This window comes from Hemibagrus wyckioides, linkage group LG01, assembly GCF_019097595.1.
Source record: "Hemibagrus wyckioides isolate EC202008001 linkage group LG01, SWU_Hwy_1.0, whole genome shotgun sequence".
Taxonomy (NCBI): domain Eukaryota; kingdom Metazoa; phylum Chordata; class Actinopteri; order Siluriformes; family Bagridae; genus Hemibagrus; species Hemibagrus wyckioides.
Genome location: NC_080710.1, coordinates 19323832 through 19350234, shown reverse-complemented (window position 1 = coordinate 19350234; position 26403 = coordinate 19323832). Strand labels below are relative to the sequence as shown.

The 26403-nt window shown below is 36.8% G+C and overlaps 1 protein-coding gene across 9 annotated transcripts in view; it reads right to left on the bottom strand.

Moving 5' to 3' along the window:
- The window catches only part of ptprub (protein tyrosine phosphatase receptor type Ub), a 190264-nt gene that overhangs the window by 9508 nt on the left and 154353 nt on the right, over positions 1 to 26403 (bottom strand). For 4 of the 9 annotated variants that reach the window (XM_058387584.1, XM_058387628.1, XM_058387594.1 and 1 more), the window contains 10 exons: positions 21964 to 22036; positions 21658 to 21734; positions 19193 to 19210; positions 16612 to 16648; positions 15680 to 15777; positions 14049 to 14165; positions 8223 to 8377; positions 7849 to 7984; positions 7219 to 7368; positions 1344 to 1658 (listed from right to left, as the gene is read on the bottom strand). In XM_058387584.1, the coding sequence (XP_058243567.1) occupies positions 1344 to 1658; positions 7219 to 7368; positions 7849 to 7984; positions 8223 to 8377; positions 14049 to 14165; positions 15680 to 15777; positions 16612 to 16648; positions 19193 to 19210; positions 21658 to 21734; positions 21964 to 22036 (1176 nt within the window). The remainder of the gene's footprint in view (positions 1 to 1343; positions 1659 to 7218; positions 7369 to 7848; positions 7985 to 8222; positions 8378 to 14048; positions 14166 to 15679; positions 15778 to 16611; positions 16649 to 19192; positions 19211 to 21657; positions 21735 to 21963; positions 22037 to 26403) is intronic. The other 5 variants (XM_058387613.1, XM_058387647.1, XM_058387636.1 and 2 more) reach the window with 3 other exon arrangements.

Genomic DNA, 26403 nt, shown 5'->3' with positions numbered 1-26403 from the left:
GAGAACAGAAAAGAACCAAAAATGAAAAACAACAAAACAAGTCACAGAAGAAATTTCAGAAGCATCAGGACAGTAAATAGTACACTAAGCAGTTGAAACAGTATTCAAATGCCTGCAGGGTTCACAGTCTAATGAGACACAGTGAATGAGACGACAGAGAAAGAAAGGAGGGGTAGACAGGTCGTAATGAGATGACAGAGTGGAAAGAGAGATAATACACGGATTACTGTCTTCAGAGACTGAACACTGAGTTGTGACACTGGCAACCAAAGAAGCAACCATTAATACAAAAGGACTGCAGAGAGAGAGAGAGGGATGAAGGAAGATGATACAGAGGGTATGGAAATGAGCAAGATGGAAAATTAGCCAAAGAAAAAGAAGAAAGAATGTGACTTGGAGGCAAAAACAAAGTAGGGGAGAGAGAGAGAGAGAGAGAGTAAGAGAGAGAGAGAGAGAGAGAGAGAGAGAGAGTAAGAGAGAGAGAGAGAGAGAGAGAGAGAGAATGAGATACAGTAAAAAAAAAAGACGAGGAAAGAAAGTACGAGAGGCTATAAGCCTTAATCCACTCAAGTGTAAAATGAAGTGAATGGGAGACTGAATGACACAAAGCAAATGACTCAGTAAGAACACATAGCAAGACTAGAAGACAATGGAGCGAGTGAGCATGCTAAGACTCTAGCAATTAGAGCAAACAAAGCAAAACTCCATTTGGAACAGGAGAAAAAAACCTAACAACATTTTAGTCAGATGAGAACAGAAGGTCTTAAACACTCCACCAATTGGCTTTGTACTTCTACAGCCTTTGTGTGCTGAAAGATAGGGGCATGAGTGCTCAAACTTAGTATGCACTCTATCATACGTAGAAATACGGAAGCACAATTCAACTCTGTGATGATACCCAGCATGCAATATACCTATAACAGAAAGTAAAACAAACAAGAAGAAGAACCTATATATATATATACATATATACATATATATATATATATATATATATATATATATATATATATATACATATATACATATATATATATATATAACTTATACTCAACTTTAATAAAAAGCTGTTGAAAGAGCTTTACAAAATGTCAATTATATAAAACAATTAAAGAACAGATAAATGGCAAAGGTTATAGTAAAAAGACATATTTAATACCTAAATAACATTAAAGCTAAATAAAATAAGAAAACAGATGATGAGTGAGATGACGGGTGTCTCTGTTTAGGCTGGAATTCTAATTTGAACAAATTGAGTCTCAGCCTTTGCATGGAGCCTAATGCTTCCATTTTTCCTTAAAGGTGGTGCTTTTTGCTCAGTATTGCCATGTTGACGAACTCACCCAAGCTGAGTTTGACTGGTTAAGCTGGTTAAGCATGACTATGGAAGTGCATCCATAGTCAAACACCAGCCTCCAGAAGTCAGTGGTTGTGCCAGGCAGAGGATGAGGTGTCACTATGAACGCTGCTGGCCGATGGAAGCTGTCAGTGAGAGCAGCGTTGATGTAGTTGTTACTCTCGCCCTCTGTGGTAACCAGGAAAGCCAGAGCACGGTCTGGTGGCAAAACATCCATGCTGCGATTCTTCTCCCGGTTCCGTGGTAACAGTGCGATGCTGCACTCTTCCACATCCAAGTGAGGTGTCACAGAGTTTAGTGTCTGCAGAGGGACACACACAAGCATCGCATCAACTGCACAGGTATATTCTACCTGACATGTTTTACTGTATATGAATTCACTTCATTATTTGTTCATGGCTTCAGTTCATCTTTGACTGACAGATTTGTGAATTTGCGTTATTCAGACCAAGGATTTTTCTTTAGATGGCTGAGAATCGGAAATAAATGATTAATACGTCTGGGAGAGGAAAGTACAGAGATGAGGAGAAATGGCAGAGATAATAAAATATGGAGAGGGATAATGAAGATGGCTACATGTGCACATGGGGAAATGCACCGCCTAAGAGCTAACAGACAACGAGGGCGGAGAAAGAAAAGAAATGAAAATGAAAAAAGAAAGGACAACCTTGATGGGAAAAGCAGCAATACAGAGGGGATGAGAGCAGCTCATTGCCATTGGAGCGATTAGGTTGATTTACACTTCACACAAGCAGCATTGTGCATCTGGTCTCTGCAGATGGGGCCTCATGCTAACTGCATCTTTCTGATTTGACTTTAAAAAGCATTTCACTACACTCGTAAACAGCGCCACTGAAATTATTGAACAAAAACTGGAAATCAGGCCAGCTTCATACATAATGAATAGGAACGTTATGATTTCATCAGAAAAAGCACCACTAAAATGGGAACACTGCTTACCTAGGGTCTGTGTGAAAATTCCTGCCTGCTGTTGATGTGGAGAAAGCAATACTCTACTCTCTAATGAATAGTGTACATACATAAGAAAATATTAATAGAAAGTCTGTGTAACAAAATAAATTCACCACCTGCACAGCAAAACATGTGCACAGCTTCAGAGGGATGCAGAAGAAGCCAGTGTGAGCGCCAGAGAGATAGCGTCACTGGATCAAAGCATGTACAACACCCTGCCATCAAACAGCAGTCAGCCTTCTCCTTTCCAACATCTTCCTGTGTCTGTTCCCTCCATTAGAGCCAGAAAGCACGCAGTGATAATTGCCCTACAATTCATATTTAGTATATAATGCAACATGCACTTTAAGAGTTAAATGAGAGAAAGGAGAGGAGTACTGATTTTTAGAGCTGCATAAAAAAACAGGAGTAGTGTCTGCCTTCTTAAATGTCAATCTAGATTTCTGCTTGGTAAGAAGTGATATAAGCACCAGCTTTATTCCCTGAAGTGAAAATTGGCAAAAGCCTAACAAAGATTTGGCAAGCCGCTGACCTGTTCATGCACTACAATCTGGGAAATATCTATTGCACAATCAATAATATAATTAACCAACCCCAAAGCCTTTAATCATTCTCTCTTCAAAGGCGTTTTGTGCAAACGGTCACACAAACATAAACTTTACTGCAAATATTCCTTACTGTTTTTATAGGAGGGACCATAATTAATTGGACAATTTAAACTGACAACCAAGTAATTGGATGCACACTTTATTTTAGTCAGCTGCGTGGTGTCACATCTTTATTTCATGCCAAAGAAAGCTCATAAAAAAGGTCTACGGTCGATTCTAGTTGTGCAATTTGCACACTGTGTCTGTTGCACATCATAAACACTAAAGAAGTGTCCTTGCTAGTATATCAGGCAGTAATAAGACTTAAAGGCAGAATAAATCCGAGACATTAACAGTGTCAAAATCAACTGTTTGAGTGCGCTGCCAGGAAAATTTTATCAATTTATCAGTCCTGTACAACTGCAGAGATACAGTATATAAAATTTGTATATATCATTTTCCACCATTCTGAACACAACATATGTTTATCCTTGCACTAATCTGACATTATTATGATTTTATAATTCAACATTCTGTAATTCGGTGGAATTTCTGCATGTTACCCTCATACGTTTATTTTTTACATTCCTTATAATTTTCACATTACAAATTATGAGTAAACACAGAGACCACAGATAAATGTGACTTGAATCTGATTTTGAAAAGAAAAAATGTTAGACTGCAGAAAATACAGAAAAAAAGAAAGCGAGATATTAGAAAAGATTGGTCTGAAGCTGCCTTTCTGAACAAAGCAATAGTGAGACAAGCATATACAGTTCCATCCAAAACTACTGTAAAGGCAAGACTAATTCATTTGTTTTTGCTGTAGACTGTTATTTGGGTTTGAGATAAAAACATGAATATGAGCTTTCTTTTTTAGGAAAATGAATTTCAGCATATTTATATGTAGATGTGCTACACAGCATAGAACATAATATATTTTGTAAAAGACAACTTTTGAGTGAGCAGATAGAACATCTCAGAACATCTACACTTGTTTTAGCCTTCAGTTTCACCTGTGTAGACTGCATTTGTTGTTAAAAAGGAAAAGCCAACCTAAAGATAAGAGAGCTGTCAATGGGAGAAAAGCAAGCCATTTTGAAGCTGAGAAAAGAGGCAAAATCTTTCAAAGGTATTGCACAAGCACTGGGTATAGTCTATACAACTGTTTGGAATGTCCTGAAAAAGAAAGAAACCACTGGTGTACTGAGCAACAAGCACCGAACAGACCAGCCAAAGCTGAAACAACAGCAGCTGACAAAAGAAAACATTGTGAGAGCTGTGAAGAAAAACCCAAAAAACAACAGTCAAGGACATCGCCAATAACCTCTAAAGTGCAGGAGTTAAGGTATCACAATCCGCCGTCTGAAGAAGACTAAAAAAGCAGAAATATAGAGGATGCAAATCAGTCATCAGCAGTAAGAATCGAAAGGAAGTACAGAGATGAGCCACAAAAATGGAACCAAGCTCAAGCAATACCAAAGTGATGGAGAGTGTGTAGAGAGAAAGCTTAAAGAACATACAAGCTCATGTGTGAAACATGGTGGAGGTAAATTCATAGCTTGGGCTTGTAGGAATAAAATGATATAACTCATTGATGGTAACAGAAGAACAAATTTAGAAGTTTACAGAAACATGTCTGACAATTTACAGATAAATGCATCCAAATTAAGCAGGTGGAAGTTCATGATGCAGCAAGACAATGAACTAAAACACTCTGCCAACTCAACAAAGGACATTATCAGTGGGGAAAGTGAAAGGTTTTAGATGTGCCTGCTGTAAAAAAAAAAACAAAAAAAACAACTGGAAAAGCATCACAAAGAAGAAGCTAACAATTTGGTAATGTCAGTGGGTTGCAGGCTTGGCACTGTTATTGCAAGCAAAGAAGCTGCATCCAAATATAAAGTGTTACTATTTTCTCTAAATGTTATCTGTGCCTATATTTTTACTTTCCTAAAACATTGGTGGTCTTATACAAAAGTTAACAAATCTTTTAGGACAGTCATGAAAAATGTCGTATTGTGTATGTTACAAATAAAATCTGAATTTGAGAAGCATATGTAAATAGTATAGGAAATAAAAGCTGAAATCCTACGCTCTCTACATGTTTTATCCGGCTTCTAAACTCAAACCCAAATGTCTTTGGTGCGTAGCACAAACAACTAAACTGACCTTGCATTTCCAATATTTTCTGAAGGGACTGGATTTTATGTGCAAGTCACTAAAATCAAAATATATGAGACACACAGAAGCAGGTTCCACAAACATGTGCTTAGCTGAATTCTTCAATTTATTTATATTTCCGCTCTTTGCATAAATTTTATATACTCATATGCGGACTGCAGGCTTAAGCTCGTGCTCAGATATGATTGTGAAGTGCATGGACAATTTTCACAAATATTGGTGAATCATTATGAATGTGTTCTCGGTTCAAAGCTCTAACTAATAATTTCCTGACAAATCAGCCAACCTGTACCCTTTACAAAAGCGTGAACACTGAAATAATTACCATTCCATGCAGTGCAAATAAAAATAAAAACACAATCCACTAGTATACAATAAAAATGTAACTGCATGCATTAGTAATGAACACCATAGCTGTCTTATTAGCTCTTTACATGTGCACTTGTTGCAGGCTTCATTGTCATTGAAGTGCAAACATTCAGTTCTGTTTACATAGTGCTTTTTACATTAAACATCCCATATTGAGCACAACAGTGAAAAAAAAGCCCAAGATGGTACATGGAAGAAAACATGGGAAGAAGGGAGACTTAAGCGAAAAAACATCACCAAGTAGTAAATATTATTAAGTGTCTATAGTTCTACTCTAACTTCAGCCAAATGATAATCAGGGAATGAGAATGCCATTCAGCTGAAACATTACTGTAGGAGTTTAGTGCAAAATGAAAGAAAGCACAGAAGACAAAGGATTTATTTAAAGTCAAAAAAGTGTTAAAGGTAGGGCTTTAGTCTTCGTACTAAACGTCTTTACCCTTACTTAAATTGTGGCATGTAGTAGTAAGTATCAGTAAAAAGGCAAACACAAATTTAAATTCTTAGTACAACCCTTGGGGCTGTCCTTAGGTAATAACTGGGTGGATTGTTGACTATGATAATCCATCACTTTGTGCATGTCCTTGCCACATTAGGCTCAGTTGACATTTATTAAAAGATGCAGTAGTTAAGGCTCTGAGCAGTGATTTGCACTTATTTGATTAATCTCACTTTGATTGTATTTGATCGATGAATATTAGTATACTGGCTACTGTCTGATGAATATAATGAACATTAAAAATGTCAAATCCCTTTAAAAAATGCATTACAAAATGTATATTAAGCCCTTTAATATTAATGAGCCTATCATTTAATCTCCTTACATTCAGAACAAAATTAGCACAAATGCTGCACTATGCTATTATAGGGAACATATAACCAAATTATATCTTAAAATGTATTTTTATAAAAATAAAAAAAAAAATTCAACCTTAATTGTATTTATTGTTGATATACAGTGCAGTGAAAATATGAAATAATCACTCCATACCCCATAATGACAAAGCAAAAAACAGATCTGTGATAAAAGTGGAAATGTATTACAAAGAAAATAAATAAATATATAATATCACATTGGGATACGTATTCACACTTCTCACTCGTACTCAGACTTCAACTTACTTAGTTGAATCGCCTTTGGTCGCTATTACAGCCTCAAGTCTTTTTGGGTATGATGCAAGAGCTTTGTCCACCTGGACTTGGTGATTTTCTGCTATTCTTCTCTTGGTTGGATGGAGGACATTATTGAAGGACTAATTTCAAGCCTCCCCAGAGATGTTCTACTGGGCTCAAGTCTGAGTTCTGGCTAGGACACTCTGAGACATTCACAGAGTTTCTCTTTCATTGTCTTGGCTGTGTGTTTAGGTACTCCAGGACAGGTTTTCTCTTGCCACTGATAAACACCCCCGTTGCCTGATGCTACCACCACCATGCTTCACCAATGGAAAGATGTTTTGCAAATGCTGGGTGGTGCTTGGTTTACTCCAGACATGACACTTAGAACTGAGGCCAAACAGTTTAATCTTCATTTCATCAGACCAGAAAATCTTTTTTTCTTTTTTTTTTAAATAATGTTTTTTTTCACATTTCTTTTGCTTTGTCTTTATGGGGTATGGAATGTACATTGATTAATTGCATTTCATAATAAGGTTGCAACATAGAATAAGAAAAAATGAATGCACTGTAATTATTTTCTATACCCAAAATTGGAGGCACTCTGTTTGAGGATACATAAAGCAAAATGCTCACCTGGAACTCTTCACGGAGCTGTGAGGAATTGCTCTGAGAGTCAACCCTTAGCAACTCCTTGTATGTGAGTGCAAACTCGTTCACTGGTATAGCTGTCTCTCCACACAGGCATGCTTCCAGGATGGCATCATGAATGAATATGTACTGTTCCTGCAACAGGGTAGATGAGATATAATGTGAGTATAAGGACAGTGTAGAGTGCAGAACAGAAAAAAGGAAAACAATGCATTCAATATATAGCTTGATTAAATTAATAAATGCTGTTGGACAGAATTTTTTCTCAAATCTAAATAAAACATTTGTTACATGCCACTAGTTCTCAAATTGTTCTTTGTGTGCAGAAAGATAAATTGCCTTAAACAAACAAATAATTGCAGAATTGATTTAATGAAGTGTCTAGCAAATGATTACGAATGCAATATAATGGAATGAATGTCAGACTTGTATAATAAAGACTGGATATGTGAATAGACGGTGGTCTAAAAATACTCACGCATGCACAAGGCTGAAAGATTCAGTGAAGGTTTTTGTCATTGGGATTGTAAACTTGGCACACCTTAAAACATGCTCTAAAGCAGAACACTTATTATTATGTGTGTATGTACTGTGCGATGTGTGTGTGTGTGTCACCTCTGTCTGAATCATGTTGATGCGGCGGGAACAGAGAGTTTTTACACAGTTGTAGATGTCCACCACTCCCTCACACTCCGCCATGTCCAACATGACATCCAGCACAATGTAGCAGCCTGTCCTGCCTGCCCCCATACTACAACACACACACACAGTGATGCATTAATACATACACACCTTTGCACATCAGTAATCTACCCTATTTGGACTGTATTGTGTTGTTACATTAACATTTTCCAAAATGACACTTGACCTACTATGTGTAGTAGATCTACACAACAGTCTCTCTCTATCCAAAGAATTGCACAGGTCAAGGTCACGATGTACAATAAGTACGATGCTGAGCATGTTGTGACAAAAAGGTATTTGTGTACCTGCAGTGAACCACCACAGGGCCAGCATCAGCTGGTGTAGAGGCTTTGACCCGGCGGATGAAGGCCAGTAGGCCTGTGGCATGGTAGGGAACTCCATGCTCTGGCCATGACATAAAGTGGAACTGCTGCACCTCATGCTTGGCTGAGTAACCCCTCTGAAAAAACACACAGCACAAAGGCAATATTTACACAGGAAATTTCTCAATATCCTGAGTTGAACTATACAGGTAGTTACATCTGATTTTCTGAGAAACCCATATAGATTATTATAATGGCCTGCATGTATTTCATGCCTCTGAGATAGCAAAAGGATTTTTGAGTAGATGTGTTTGAGATGAGTTTTTTTTTCACCACTACTTTTAAAGACAAGCACTTTCCTTTAAGCCTACAAAATACCTGGGAGATGAAAATATTAAGAGGTAGATGATGTTTTTTTTTCTTAGCTGTCAAAATATAAATTTTCTGTATAATATTTGCTGTCAATGTAATACAATGTGACATAAAAGTAAGACAATTTAAGACTTAACGCTAATGACTCGTGTATAGTATATCGCAGTGTAGCATATTGTCAACATTTTGTTTCGGTAATTGTTTTAGATCAATATGAGTTTAAGATCAAATCATGTGTTACTGAGATAAACGCTACACTAAACAGTACAACATAATTATTCTGTAATTACAACCAAACTGTTATATTATTATTTGTAATATGCATAGTTGGTATGCAAGTTATATAACCTATTGTAATATAAAGAAGGTAATATTGTACATTGATCTAAGTGGAATGTGTGTTTGCTACCTTTTTGTCATTAAAATCTTGTTTACAAAATGCAATATACGCAAACCCCAAGAATTTGTTCCAGGGATGAAGTTTGAGATCTTCTCAGAGATCTTCTCTATCTCTGCTTTAAATCTCATTCATTATATACAGGCAGGGGGGAAAATAAGGGTTCAGAGAAATTTATGAGGGTGTGGTCAGTACATCTTGCCCTCAATCATACCCAATCCCAAGCAGTTTGAATAAACAGAAGTGCTGTGTGACAGTGAAGCAGTAATGCCCTCTTTGTGCTGCTGTCATATACACACCATTCAGTCACTATGATTGACAGACAGACCCAGTGAGCGCTCCTAAAGCGCACATCAAAGTCCTCTGTAAGCTCAGTGCCTATACACAGCAGCATAAGAAAGGGAGCGAGTCAGAGAAGATGGAGATTTGCTAAACCCAGTTAATACCTCTATATTCACTGCTATCCAGCCCTCAGTACTGTCTTAGCTGCAGGTACAGAAAGCATGCATATGTGAATTTCTAGGCACATTTTAGTGTGTGTGTAATGTGACATAGACTCGTGGTTTGTTCTGTTGCCAAAATGTAGATCGATAGACAAACAATTTAATCCACCATCATCATGGGGAAAATGAATAGGCCTTTTAAACTCCAAAAAAGACATTGTCTCTTGGTTGCTTGTATGAATAATGCCTTTACTCCTTACCTAGTCACTGACTTCTGATGAACAGCCTCCTCTATGCAAACTCACAGTTCTCAAATTCTATTATTTTATTTATTGACTGTATGATGCATCAAGGGATGGTCAAATTTTCCAGAACTTCTGAATTTGTTTTGCTAGCTCCTCAATACTAGAAAAACTAAATATAATGCTAATATGTTGTAAAACTGTGTGTTAAATATAATGCTGTGCATTCTGGTGTCTTTTATGAACAGGTGCATTTATACAATGCAAACATGTGAAACTTTATTTGTACACAGATGACAACTAAGGGTACCAGAATTAATTTGTACTTATGCTAATTTGAAACTATGATTTTAGATGTAAATGCACTGTAACCTTAAAAATTCTAATAGCATTTTACTGTATTTCCATAAAACATCCTTTACAAAATGATTTTTTTCAGCCTGCAAAAGTTACCATGTATCTTTCGTACAACCTTCTCTGAAGAGATTTTTGGTAATTGTTTGGTAAATGTTAAGACTACTTCATCGTGAACTTTCAAATAAAAAAAATACTGACAAAGATCTGAAAGGCAATTTTCTTTTCTTTGCTTTAAAAAATATTTTAAAACTAGACTACAAGATTATGTTGTTTTCCATTTCCAATTGCCACTAGTGCTATGAAAACTAAAAAAAAGATATTTTTAATGATTTAATGCCCAGTAATTTAATCTATAATTACAGTATTAAAATCAGTAATTACAGTGTTCCTCTGTTAAAATACAATGTGTTTCTGTAGACAATACAGTTTAATACTACAAAATGTCGCAGTAGGATACAAAAAAGGTTTTACAGTATGCTTTTGCAGAAGTATTGTTTCAATCAACGTAATATTATGGACAATTATAAGGGGTGAATATTTCTGCAAGGCACTGTAAACTGTTTAAAAAATAACATTAACATAAACATTAATAATTGCATAAGGCCAAATTTACACTGTTGCTGAAATCTTCTATAAAATATGTTGTTAGGTCATTGGTGCATCTGTGCTGTTTTGGTCCAGGAGATTTTGTGAAGTCTGGTGGCATAGTGAATCATGCTAAGTACCAGAGTATGTCTGCTCAAAATCTGTTAGCTCTGCCAGATTTGTACTTGAAAATAGATCTGTCAGGCCAGAAATAAATGGCTTTAGAAACACAAAATCAATTTCTACAATGGTCATCCTAGTCTCTTCATTTAAACCCCAGTGAAAACCTGTGATTCGAATCAAAGAAGAGCTTTGATATCTGCATAGAGGAGTGGTCCACGATACAGCAACAAGTGTTCTTCAATATGGATAGGTTTAAAATATTACTTATTGAATGTATTATTCATTTTAGATATTGATTTTGCTCATTTTCTGGAAAGGTACCCAAAATTACAAGCTGACTGTAGATCAATAATACAAACCCTATACAATAAAACACAAAACTCAATATTGAGACAAAAAAGAAAACAGATATACACACGGTGTTGATTTCGATAACACACAACAAACTCTAAAACAACCTTCACTTACAAATGAATAAAAACTGCAAATAATAAATGTATGAAACACAGTAAATGTTGGGGATTTTTGTGTTTGTACTGTCTGATGTGTATTCTCTTTTGAGAATGTGAACGTTTATCATTGGGCCCCTTGGTGTTCCTTTTTGGAGACTTTGATAAACATGACAAGAATGTATTTAATCCTGAGATTTAACTGTCTTTTGAGATTATTAGTTTTGTCCAGGGAAAATATAACCAGTCTATACTGAATGTCAGGTCATGTCAGTTTATCCTTATGAGCAGGCAAATATCTAAAAAAAAAAGGACCCAAGAGAAAATACTAGAAAATATGCAGTAAGCGTAAAGGCCTAACACAAAAGGAATAAAATACATTCCATTGCCTGTTGCAATGTTAAGCTATTTGCTCTCACTGTGTAATAAACTTTACAACATACAAGTCAATGTAATTCTGAAATTACAGAGAAATTCAGAAAGTCTGGCTTAGCAATGAAGATGCCCTGGCTGGATTCTACTATGATATTTTAATTAGTGCTTGCCCTCTATAGAGAAAAGAAATCCTCAAATGAAAAAGGTAAAAGTGTTAATATATAACAAAAAGCAAGAATGTTGAAACAATCTTACATGATGATATAAGTAATACTGTCCAAATGAATTCCTGTATTATCATTCTGTATAGTTCTATATGTTTCTAAGTTAATCAGTAGACTGTAAATTCCTGCAGCAGAGTTTTATCCAGAGTTCCCTGGTAAAAACCCTAAAGAATTATCATCAGATGGTTATTTATTCAAGTCACACAAATGAATCCTTGGATACGTGCTATAGCTCTATTCCAGCAGCTTACACTTGGATCAACTGATCAACATTTCCTTTAACTGGCTCTATAATGCCATAAAACATTCTGCATGTGAGTGCATACAAGTGAAATTGCATACTGGTTTCAGTATCACTATACCCTAGGGCTGTTTTGTTTGTACAAACTGGAATGTGCTACTTATTTCAGAAACAAGGTGGACGTAATATCCTAATACATCACGTTCTGCACTGACGATATAATCCCACAAAAACTAATTACCAGTTTCTTTAATAATACACCCTGGGGTGCATTTAATTTTAAAGAATTTGTAGAGGAGGAGGGCATTAATAAGATGCCAAAATGACTGTCAAGGAAGCTAAATATGTAAATAAAATAAAACAATAAGTTTTCATGTAAAGCATCAGATGGATGGTAGGTGTCATCGTGCTGACAGTAAAAGTATGTGCATGTAGATGATGAATAAAACAACTTTTTGCCCAATTGTACACATTTTATACATATTTTAGGAGACAGATTAAAGTTTGAGGTAGCTCTTGCCCTAAAGATAAGTACAAGATGTACTTAGAGCCTCTAGCAATCAATAAATCAGCTGGATTGACCAGTAGTGCTGCCCTTTCCAGAAGAGCGGTTTGCTGTAACGGCTGTTTTAGGATTTACTGTACGATGGTGTGCTATCTCATGGACACAAACATAAAACACTATTCACTATTGTTCCAAAAAAACAAAAAACAAAAAAAAAAACATAGAATCCATGATATAAGCGACTACATAGGACAGACCACACTGTTGGAATGCTAAGTCTGGATAGGATCATAGCAAAGACTTCTCTCCAGTTCTTCACATTGAACAGGATGTAATATACTGCCAAAAAATAATGTAGACACGCATCAACACATCTATATGGGCCTACTCAAACTTGGACAACTTGGAAAGCTGGAAGGACACAATTCTCTAGAATGTCTTTACATTTCCCTTCACTTGAGCTAATAAGCCTAACCAATTCCTGTTTCAGCATAACAATACCCCTGTGCACAAAATAATCTTCATGAAAACATTGGCTGCCAAAGTCAATGTGGAAGAACTCAAGTGGCCTTCACAGATCCCTGACCTCAACCCCACTGAACACTTTTAGGATAAATTGGAATGGCAACTACACGCCAGGACTTCTCATCCAGCATCAGTACACAATCAATGCTCTTGTGGCTAAATGAGAACAAATCTCCACAGCCATGTTCCAAAATATAGTCTAAAACTTCCTAGCGAAACGGGAACCTAATCCATATTAACACACATGGTTTTGGAATGGGATGTTCGACACGCACATAGAGGTGTGATGGTCAGGTGTCCACATACTATTAGCCATACAGTGTACTGTATATACTGTATCTTGCTCATGTCTAAAAAAGTGCTTTTTTCCAGCCTTAAAGCCTTTAATATGAAGCAACTTGTGATTTCAAATGGCGAATTCCATCTGGAACACCAACTGGTTTTGTGGATTATTAATGTTTAACATTTTCAAATTGGCAAAAAAGTGTCTTTCATAAGACACTTAAATTAAAAATGTAAGCTTCATTTCATCCCTGTTTCTTTTAATACTCTACACACAGTACTGCTAAACCGACCACCATAATTAGCAGTTAATCCAATTTGATGCTGACACTCCTCTCATTTCTACAAGAGGCACATGAGTTTTCACTGATTTGTTTTTTAAGGCTGCCACTTAATTTTTTTTTTTATTACAATCTGCATTATTGATATCTCACTGCTTATAACACTTACTGAGCAAATATGTCTGATATATACAGGATAAGACACAACTTGGTGTCCTTTCACTCACTCTCATTCATTACTTTGTTTTATTTTTTACAGTGTGTTTACAGAAATGTTTAATACAGTAATACAATATTCTTAGAATGCAAGTGCATGTAGCTTGAAGAGCAGAAAAAGCAAACCTAAGTTCTTTCCCTGGATCTGCTGTGTTGTCTGAGTTGTGTACTTCTGAGAATGTTATACTCACCCTCTCTAAGGAGAAGGTGCGTACTGCGTATTCAGCCAGAGTTTCTGTCTTCAGCAGGCTGATCTTGATATCTCCATACATCTCTGTGTCATCAGGCCAGTACTTATAGCACTTAACCTGCTTAGACACAACACACACATAACAGGTGAGTCCAAACTCACCTGGAAGAGATGCATTTATTTCAGTAATGATACCGGATGCTTTTTCACTTGGGAGAAAAACGGACAATTAGATACAAATGTTGAAAAATTGTAACTCTTGCCACTAGCGTCATAACGGAGTATTAATCTTCCTTAAAATGAAACAGCTTATAGTCTAAAGCAGCACCATACAGTCGTTATGACCTTCCAGTCAGAATAACTAACAACATCTAACAACTAGAATCACCCAATACCTAAATGCCGGGGTTTTTTTTCCCGCAATGTGGTCGTAACAGTTATAATAAGTGTCACTGCCAATACAGCGCTTCAGGCATTATTCCTTGCCTGGCTTTAATAGGTTTTTATCATATACTACAAAAGCCATTTGGCATAACAGAATACCATTTCATAATAACACAAGCTAGTCATTTAAGAGCATTCTGCCAGCAGTGATTTGCACCCTGAAAGAAGTGATCAGTGTGTGCTGCAGGAAATGGAAGAGCATTATGCCTTAAATGCTGAGATGACATAACCTTGATTCGGAGAGAAGGGAACAAACAATAACATCAAATGCTCTGGATTAGAGCAGACATGAACACAGAGATGATAGCTAGGCTATTGTCTATTACGCAGAACAACAAATAATGCTGTAATTTTAAACAATCCCACACACTTCAGTATACACATTAAATTATTATTACTACAGGGACTAGGAATATCTTCAGTTTACAAAGCCAAAAATATCTGAATTAGGTTTTTACTAGCCAAAAGACTTTCCATTAAGACATGTTGGTTTTCTCACATTTTTCTCTTTATATTTTTTTTCTATTGTTCAGCTTGGTTTGTAGTCTGATATTGAAATCATCTAGAGACTGATCTATGCCATGCATTCCTAACCCCTGACACATAGACATAAAGTCTACAAAGTCTACATAGTGCAATATCTAGCCCAGACATTTCCCCTCCAGCTTGCCAGAGGATGTCCTCTTGTTTTGAACCACATTCTCATTCATTTTCCATTATTTACTGTTAGACACTACTTAAAAGTAAATGGACTCACACACACATTGCAAAGCCTTGCAGTTCACTTTGTCATACCTGCAACTTCTGAGTCATTGTTATATTGGATAATTTGTCATACCCGTAACTTGCAATTGTTGTATCCGATCGTCATTCTGTGTATGATTCAGCCTTGTTGATCTTGTTTCTGCCTTTTGCCTTGCCCTTTTGGTTTGGTGCTACCTTTGATTTTTAATATTTTTGCCCCGTTTCTAGACTACAAAGATTGTGGATTGTGTTTTGGAATTATCTACCTTCTCAAGCTTTTCTAGTGCTGACCTTGATTGTTTTGAAGATGTCATAATATATTTGTAATATATTATATATAATATAATAATACTATATAAGTAAAGTCACAAGAAATTTATTAGTAGTTTTTTGAAGCTTTTTTGGACTAGTATGGATGAGTGAAATAAGAATGCCAGAACATACCCTGCCCACCTCCACAAGCTTAGTAATCATAACGATGCTGAAGCAGTTCTCTTGCCACACCATCCTCCAGAAATCGTACACTGTCTCCTGCTTGGGCCCTGCATACATACATCCATACATACAAATACACACACACACACACACACACACACACACACACAAGTGATTCTGTGGCAATCAGTGCTCTAGACAGCAAGATTCATTTTTAAAGTGTCATTGTGTGTTATGAGGCAATTCTGTAATCCAGCACTTCACAGGGAGTAATTCAATAGCAGCCCATTTTGCTGACAGAAGAACCGTTTAGAACATCAGCAAAGGATGCGGCTGGCTTGGAGAAAAAGCAAATTTCCCTTACCAAGTGAGTGACTGGGCATGGAAATTCAATAGGGGAAGACACACATGCCACATGCAGACAATGATTTATTTAGTGCAGTTTGAAATGTAAGGAGAGGAAGAGCAGAGGGAAACCTTGAGTGACTTTGATCAAGGGGTTATGAGAGACCTCATACACTAGAGTGTCACACTTCCCTCTTTCTCACACACACATACAGACACATACGCACAGGCGTGCACACACACCCACAGAGTCTAGGCCCTTGTCCAGGGGCTCACAGGTGTTGTGCAGCATGAGATTGTGGAGGGCCCGGGTATGAAAACAGCAGGCAGTGATCCCTTGCTCTGCAGGCCTGTCTCCCTTCCCACTGCCCTACATAACATTTACAGCTATAATTACCACAGCTCAGCAGCCATTAGCTTCAGTCAGAATGTGAATCATCCCACTCACTCACCCAGACTAGTGCAGAGATTGAGAAAGACTTACTCTCACCCATGGGGTTTGGATGGGCAGTACACACCATACCAATTCAAAAGAACACACACATACAGACATGAATGCAATGACAACTCATTCCAGGGCGTGCAGAGATACTCACCCTGTGTGGCGATGAAATGGTTGGATCGATGGTAGCCCTGAAACAGAAGCAAGTGGACATGCTGAGAAGGCCATCTGTACCTCAGCCAAAGCCAGATGAGCACCTGTCTCTGACACTGTACCTTCCACTATCCCTTCTCATTTCTCTCTCTTTCTTGCTTTGCTTTCCTGCTTTGTTCAAGTGTTAATCAATCAATGACCCAAGCATACATTAGGAACTGTCCTTTCTAATGTACAACATAATGTTTCAATGGCTCATGAGGTGTAAAGCCACTTCTCACACCAAACACTCTCCTCTGAAATCAAGCACACCCCAAACCATATATCTGTTATATTTACACTCATATCTTTGCCAGATAACTGTTTGGCTATGGTGGAGACTAAGGTCATTTTCACACTTGTTTTTTTTTCCATTTGCCCAAAGAGTTTGGTCTGTTTGGTGAAGTGTGAAAGCTGTTTTTAAGCCCTGGAGTGGTCTAGATCTTTGTCCTATTGAAAATGGTGGTCTGGGGCTCAATTCCACTGAAGCGTGGTGTAGCCCACATCAGGTGTTAAAGCTATCTGCTCTTGGCGCTGCACAACAAGTCCGAAGATTGGTTCAACTTGTCACATTCCTTCCTATTTCAGGTTTCCTGATGGCAGGATATGGTTGTTTTATAGTCAACTGAGAAAACTGAAAGCATTTCTGATGTACCAAATCAGACGTTCAAGGACCTGAGCACTGTATTTATCCATTTTTTTTTGTCATTTGTGTGTTTGAACTGAGAGTATAGCAGAAAATACAGGTCGTATGTAAGCCTGCATGACTAAAAAGGTTCTTATATGAAAACAGCTTGCATGGTATTCTTACAAAATGGCATAAGAGCTGATTTTCGACGCTGTATGTTGGTATTAGAGGAAAAAGAAGGGATGAACCTACACCCTACCGTTTTGCACACATTCATCCACAAATGTGATGCATGGAATGGCACAATCGATTCATGATTTGGAAGAAATTCCTCTGTGTGAAAGCAAACCTGAGATTATAAGCCCCTCCCCCTAAACAAGCCCAGAACAGGTTCTGTGTGTGGACTAAATTGAACAAGTGTGAAAACACCCTGAGAATCACTTGAATTGTGATGTGTACTGCAAAGCAAGCAGTTTGTCACAAGCAGTCTTTTGTTACAGAGCTATTTGGAAGTGTTACTGTGAATTTGATATGCTTTCATTAAACAGACAATAATTTAAATAATGGAGTTGCTGTTGAGTTTACAGAACATTTCAGATTGTAATCATTATCCATGCACTTATTCAAACAGCCTCAGGAGATAGCTGAAAGAAAGATCCTTTCTTTCAGGCAGGCTTCACATTCTGTCCCTTTAGCATAATGTTCTATTAGATCAGGTGTGTGGGCCTTAGAGAGAGCAGTGAAGGTATATAAAACAATTTTATATTACATTTGACTGAACTGTAGGATTTATTTTACAGAGCACTAAGTGGTGTGGGAGTACAAGGCTCTTATGTTACAGGCAATGTTAGTACATAAAGAGAGTTTCCATTATAGCACATGTCAGGTTTCATGTACTTAACTGGAAATAGACATGGAAAAAACAAAGCAGAAATAATAATAATAATAATAATAATAAAAATAAAAAAAGATTTTCCCACACTGCTTTAGCATTAGTCTGATACTTTAGTGCCCTCACACTGAATCATCTGGATCCTCTTCACAGCTTTTCTTTACTGGTACACACAGAGTAGCTAAAAAAAGTATAAATGATATCTATCCCCCAAAATAATACATTAATAATAAATAATATACTCCCAAAACACATCAGAAAGTTAAATATCATGTTGATTCTTAAAAAGGTTTTGACAGATTTAAGCTGAATGTAGCCAGAATAACAGCAAGTTGTTAAATTTTAGAGTTATATGTATTGCATAAGTTATAAAGTCAAAGGTTTCTAACTCTGCAATGCTGTAAGTGAATTTAAAGATGTTTATTACTGAATATTTAGAGAATAGAGGTAGGTGTGGATCAATCTAGAATTAATCTAATCAGAAAAGACCAAAATCTTTAATTAAGGGCACCATATTTTAAGTTTTATGCTAAAAATTAACATGCTTAATTTAATATATATTCTGTACCATTTTGTTGGTCTGTGGCAAAAATAGTGATTAAACTTTGATAAAACATAAGAAACCTTTTCAGACATTATGATATTTAGAGAATTTTGAGACCTCAATTAGTTACCCATTTAAAATGCTGCAAAGAGAGCATGTGAAGATGTAATGTTTTAATCTAATCCTTTTTTTTGTTTTTGTCAGAATGCCTTCACATCGTAAATAATGAGCTCAGATACAGAAAATGTTAGGTGCAGAACAGAAGTCCAGGGGCTTACTCTCTTTTAGAGGTGGATACAAAGGTGGAAAAGACAGAGAGAGCATGAATGTTGACATGGATGTCTCATGTGATTTATTAGTGTCCGCTGGTAATGGAGGCATTCCACCATTTAACACAAACAGGGTAAAGTGACAGTGAGTGGGACGAATGGAAAGGGAGGAAAGGAGGAAGAGAGAAGAAAGAACAGCAAGGTACTTACTTCCCTGTTTATCCGAATCTACAGGGCCCAAACTCGTAGAGGTGGGGAGAAAGGGGTAGAAAAAGAGAAGACAGAGACTAGTTAATGAGAAGCTGAAAGAACTGTGGGAAGAGGAGGACTGACAGATTTACACAAAGGAAACTGAAAACAGAGAGGCACAAATGGGGAGAGACAACAAGAAAGTAAGAGAGAGACAAAGAGAAGTGTTAACGCACAACATTAGAAATGGATGTATATACTTGTATGAGTGTGCGAATGAGTATAGAGTTGGTGTGTGTTCCATTGTGCATTAATGAAGAAGTTAAGTATCAATATAACAGGCAACCTCACACTAAAAGTGCACTCTCTTACGCCTTAAAGTAGAAGAGGAAAACAAATCTGTAACTTATGGCTTCTGAACCAGCCATTTGCCCCGCTACAAAAGTGATGCTTTTACTTACTAACTTAAGGATTCTGGCAGATACTTGCTCTAAGCACACTGGAAAAAAGCTGGTGAATAGGCTGTGTGTAGAGCTAACAAAACCTAGACCTATGTGCCCTGTACTTTAATGGCTACCATCATCATGATGGGAGTCTAAACAAGAGGGCCTGAACTCACCATAACACACTCCTCTAAAGCCTCTTCATACTCCCCATTTAACCAAAACAAAAAAAAATATCAACAAGAACATCAGCACATCCTGTCAGCTCCAGCACTTTATCTGCTCCCTTAGTGATTCTTAGCTCTGGATAATGACCAAGTGTATGGGTTTAATAATTTGGTTGTGCTCCAGATTATATATTTCTTTATTCTATTATTTTTTGAAAAAATGAAAATTTCTTTTTTTTCCAATCAAAAAATATTCCCTGTTGCTTGTTTTCTGATGGCGCTTTGACTGTTTATGACCATTTCTATTTCAACATATTGTAGTGTAATTAACTTGGTGAATTATTTATTCAAAAATTAATCCAAACTTTCATTTCAAATAATGCCTGCAAAAGGTCCAGAGAAGATCTGGGATTAACGTACAGATGACTGTAAATTCATAGGAAAATTATTCCTAAAGCATATACATACATGTGCTTGCTTTTTGACCCAAGGCTTCTTTAAATTGATGCTTTTCTAACTTTTGAGCCACAAAATGATAGTCTAATTTCCACTGTAGGACTCACTAAAGAGAAAAGGATCACACAGAGAACCAGCACATTTATAGGCTAAATATAAAGGCAGTCAAGGTGAGCAGTGAGAGGTTGTGCAAGTCTGTAAACGTAACTTTTTTTCAAGAGATGTCTATGAAAAGAGAAAAGATGTGATATTGAATGGTTTATGTAAGCGTTTGATTCAGGCCACACCAAACCAAACCATCACCATGATTATTTTTCTATAACAGCATGTCCTGAAGTGTTTTATTTCATTCCAGTCTGCCAGTGAATAATATATGAATGTATTGATAAATGACATGTCTAAACTTTTTAACTGTCTGTGGTTACATATAATGTTGCATCACTTATGTTATAGCAGATATAAACAATTATTACCTCACAGCCTCTCAACAAAAAAAATATAATCTTGAACTTTCAGTTTCTCTGTAAGATAACCTATAAATCCTCTGTCCTGAACACTCTTCCCTTTCGGAAAAAACAAAAACAAAAATCTGAAACACAGCTTTCTACATTTCCCCCCAGTTATAAAGTTCTGACACTGATGAATCCCTCCATAACTATTAAACAATCATCCCCCTTCAGACATTTTCACATTATATGTAATTATGCCTACTTGTATTTGTATTTTTATACGTATATGTTAAATAAAAGCAGTTTTTTGTTTGTTTTACTTGTTTGAATCTGCCAAACAATTTTCTCTGAATAAGTTGCTACTGTAGAAATGCTCACATATTAGAATGAGATCATTAATATACAGCTTGCAGAGGGAAATACTGTTAGAGACTTGCTGTTACAGAAAATTAATCACCACCTTCTGACCTGTCAGAAATAATGAATTCTTGTTAGCAGCTATAGTGCTCTAGCAGAAATATTAATAAAGTGAGCAGAAACCCATATAAAATGTACAATATAACACCCACCTAATTCCCTGATAGGGTTGGACTTCTAATATTAGAATGAATATGGTTTTAAGAAAATATCTACTTAAAAGCCATGCAAACGTGTAAGCACACATACAGTTCAACAGATAGCCTAAACAACACATCTGCCACAAAGATTTGCTAGAAACACAATCAATGTTGCAGTGGATGAATGAAGCTAAGCAGCAAACCATCTAAGGCTCAAGTTCAAATCAATTTCTGGAGGGACAAGGCAATTGTGAGTGCAGAGCTCTCTCTGGAAATAATGTCTTCAATAGCTTAGGTCAGAGCAGGGAAAGAGAATGAGACAGCTGATCCGGATATTGAATGGACTCAAGGGGAGGCAGATAAGAACAAAAACACTGGAATTGTTTCTGGAGAGAGGCAAAACTGAGGACTCACATCAACGTAATTGGCATTGATGTAGTCAGAATTCGGATCCCCAAGGAGAGGGTGCAGCTTCACACGGTGACGATCATCTAAAATGTGCACAAACACACACACACACACAAAATAAACATTCATTACATCACACAATAATACATCTCTTGCAAGCAACATGAGACCGTAACAAAAAACACTTAAAAATGTAAATCATTAATAATTGGTTGCTACATATGTTTTTGTATAAAGACCAAACTACAGCATTTATTTTCCCATGCTTAACAATTATGTTTGTTAATAAATGCTTAAAAAAACAAAGCTCACAGTCCATTATAGTATCATGTCTTCCCTTCGTTTTATCCTTCTTCTTTGTGACATCCCAACCTTCAAAGAAGCTCTAGGGGACAAAAATAAACAGGTATATTTTAAATTTTATGTAGAAATGTGCAAGAAAAAAATGACTCAGCTTTTTTAAAAGTCATTCACAGTTTCACAAAAAACTATGCAAACTATTTCAGATAGTTCTAAGCATTAGGGTCTCTACAGTCTACTCAAATGTACAATTGACCGAGCTAGGGCTTCGGAAAAAAAAACCTCAAACAGCTTCCAAAAAAGAAATTTCTTCCTTTGACATGGGAGACCAAGAGAGAAAGAAAGAACAATCTATAATGTCATAAAAATCACATTTTCTTCTTCATGCCCGTCAGTACCTCCTGTGTTGCCATGGCAATGCTCTAAAATAAACGCTCATTAGCCATAGTCCCCCTGTGAACAGCCCAGCATGCTCTATCCCTCATAGTGGTCTTCAAAAATACCAAAGGCAAAGTGGAGAATTTGTAGCCTGAGAAATCACTATGCTGTCATTCAGCGAAAAGGCACAGTAGACTTTAAAAAGTTTTTTTCCCTTTTCCCCTCCTGCTCTCTCTCTCTCTCTCTCTCTTACCCATTCTTTCTTGTTCACTCTCTTCCCATAAATCCCAACCAATTTCTAAAACACCCTGACAAGTAACAAAGACTAGGATTACATACTGCTACCTTGTCTTTACAGCTAGTGCTGCACTCATGACTCGGCTCCTTACTGCTGCCAAGCCCACAAACATGCCACATGCCAAGAGAGTACTATTTACTAGCACTGAATAAACGAAACACAGGTAGGAAACTCACTGAAGAGCAAACAACAGGATTTATGGTACCTTATAGTCAGTGACAGACCGACAGAGAAGCTATTTTGAACCTTCATGTCCAAATTTTAAGTGAATTTATTTAGAATTCATCATCTACATTAAGCTGTAATGAGCGAGAGCATTGCTATCATAATTAATGAGGATGTTACTTCCAAACTTTGCTCTGTTATGAATAAAATCTTCAGTTAGAAATCTAATATTAGTTTCATCTAAAAGTTACCAATTTATCTGAGGTTATAAAATCTAACTCATTAAATGCAATTTATTTATCCTATAAATATGATTCGCTATTCAAAACAAATGTGTTTATTCAGTGAGTAACCCTTAAATGAGGGTTCAAGGTTATTTGCTTGCCAAGGCTATATCTGCAAGAAATCATTTAAAATTAAAACTTATCCGCTACAGTATAAACAATTTGCTGAATTAGGTTCAAAATGAAATGATAGTTTAAATCATAATAATTGATTCATTAACCAAATTAATCATTTGGTATATCATTATTATGCTATAAGCCAAAGCATTTCGTATAGCTTGACACTTGCATTAATGGCATCAATGTAAAGCATAAATTAAGTCACACAATCTACAGAAATGGCCTCCTGTTCTGTTCTAGTATAAAGCAATCAATAAACATTTCACACATCTTAACCTTGACCTAGATGAAAAAGCATTGAGTTTGTGTATAAGCAGGCACAATTCACCCTTTCTCTCTGATTCCCTTGCTCCCTCCCTCACTTCCCCTTATCCATCTGTCCGTCCATCCACTCACCCGTCCCTCCTGACCTCTTTCACTTCCTCTTTCATCTTCCTATCCCCCTTTCACTGCCAATGCTCACCTTATCCTTTTATCATGAACTAGATCAATACTCAAGGTTTCTTCTTCCACTGGGAAATATAGTTTATGAGCTGGTGTTAGGGTCAGGCTCAAACTTTTGCCCTCTGTTTCATCCGTTCCCATTATGAGGTCCACAAAATACTAAGCTCAAACAAACGCATACACACATATATACACACTGAATGCGGGGTATTGATCTCTGGTCTAGACAAATTCACCCAAGGAGGGGAGTTTAATGAGCCGACAAGCAGCACTTCATGGGGAATGAATGGTATGGGTGCACTCACTGCACAGAGACATGTTTAGTCTCTTAGCTTTGCTTGTGGAGATGCTGACATCAGGGACACTGAAAATCTGAATTTACTTAATGCAAATACAAACATGGATTACATGTGATTGAATCGAGTAACATTAACACAATTAGTGTTATTACATCCAACGTGATTTGGGGGTGTATTGTTCCCTGAATAAAATCAAAAACAAACTCAGGATGCTGGTGTTTTGCAACAGCTGCTGGTGGTGTTTTTACCACTGCGCTATTCTACCATGCATGCTTAAGTTGCCTCAAATTTATTGCTTTAATTCTCATTCCCATGGGTGCCAAACATCCTCATGAGATTTTAGTGTAACTGTTTTATGTTAATACTTTCTGAACTGTTCATGCTCAATGTATTAATTAGAAACATCTTTGAGTTAAGTTTAGCCTAAGCAAAAAAAAACAAGTTGTGTTGATAAAACATGAATTTTTTAAGTAAATATACATTTTTTTTAATTAAATCTGTCTGACCACATATTTTGTTTCAGTGTAGTGCCTGTATTTCATACAAAAGCATCACTGGGGCGAAGAGTGCTTGAAGTGATGATTTACCGAAGTACATGCAGAGCTCAGTATAAAAAAAACAAAGACCAATGTACTGCTGAAATGAGTAATTAGTTTTAAATTGCTCTGTCCTATTTACTCTAAAAGAAAAAAGGTTTTATGTGTACTTTTCATCTTGATGTTACGTTCTATTAGGGAACAACATTAGCTACTACAGGTACAACCTAAAAACATCGCATCACTCTGAATGCATTCTATTTAGTTATTATTGTATCAATAAAGATAATAAACACTAATAATTGCTGAGTATTAATTAACAACTCCTCAGTTTTGCTGAGGAGCTGATGTGGCCCTTCATACCCTCATACCCTCATGTCAAGAGTGAGTTTAGGTAGGACTCGCAGCAAAACACATCAACTGCACCCTCATTAACAGTGAGTCGGCCCATTACTACCTCAATTACTGGCTAGACTCAGGAGGTTTTCAGCAGAGGAGCCATTATTCGTGTGTGCACTCATGACTTTTTGAATAGCACATAGTCAACGCATTCAGGAAAAAGCTCAACACACCTGGGACTACTTACAACTGGATCAATATATACTTAACTAACAGAGTTTACCTTAAATACAACTTTGAAAAATAAAAAAAACATGTTGGTAAGTGACTGCATGATGGCACAGCAGGAAGTGTTGGCACCTCTCAGCTCCAGGGTTCCCAGTGATTTTTTTTTCTTGATTTTCCAAATGCATGCCAGTAGTTAGAGCAGAACAGTCTACTCTAAATTTCCCCCGGGTGTGAATAAGTGTGTGAATTTGTGTGTGTATAGAGCCATGTGATGGAGTGGCATCTCATAACTGGGGTATTTTCCTGGATCCAGAACAACCCTGACATGGAGAAAGTGCTTACTTAAGAATGAATGAATGAATGGTTGGATGGATAGATGGATGGGTGGATGGATGGATGGACTAAAAATTAATCATACACATTTTAGATAAAGTTCTTGAGGAGGAAACCAAAGAACCTAGACAATATGCAAAAATCCACACATAGAAGCAGAGACCCTGTAGATATGAGGCTGCTACCTACTGTACCACTCTGACCCCACATATATATACTACCAGTCAAAAGTTTGGACACACCTTTTAATTCAATGTTTTTTGTTTAGGGATTTATTTTCTACATTCTAGAACAATACTGGAGATTTCAAAACTATGAAATAACACACATGGACTTAAGTAATCCATATGTAAGGACAACAAAAAACAGTCAGTTGTTATTTTAAGACACGAAGGTCAGGTGTTCTGGAATAGTTCTTGCAAGAACAGTATTGTCAAGTGCATTTGCAAAACCCATCAAGCACCATGATGAAACTGGCTCACATGAAGACCATCCCAGTAAAGCGAGACCAAAATTTACCTCTGCTGCAGGAGAAGTTCATTTAGAGTTACCAGCCTCAGAAATCACCAATTAACTGCACCTCAGATTAGAGCCGTTATGAAGGCTTTACAGAGCATCAGTAGCAGACATATCTCAATATCAACTGTTAAAAGGATATTATTGTGTATTTCAGCCGCCTTCAGCATTGTTTTACAATGTAGAAAGAAATAAACATCAGGAAAGACCATGGAATTAGAAGGTGTGTCCAAACTTTTGACTGGTAGTGTACTCTGCATTAAAATCATCAGTGTTTACTCTGAGTGTACTTCTATATACACGTACAGCATGTGAGCTGTGTATTCTGAGATATAACACTTATTGATGAATGCAGAGGTGGATCGAATGGGTGGAGAAGGAAAAAAAAAACCTTTAAGTGCCTGTGATATTGAAACTAATAGGTGAGAGGCAAGCACATTACTCTGCTTTCATCTCAACAATCCAACCTAGGAGGGTTACTTAAGGATGTGCAGATGTGAAAATTCTGAGCA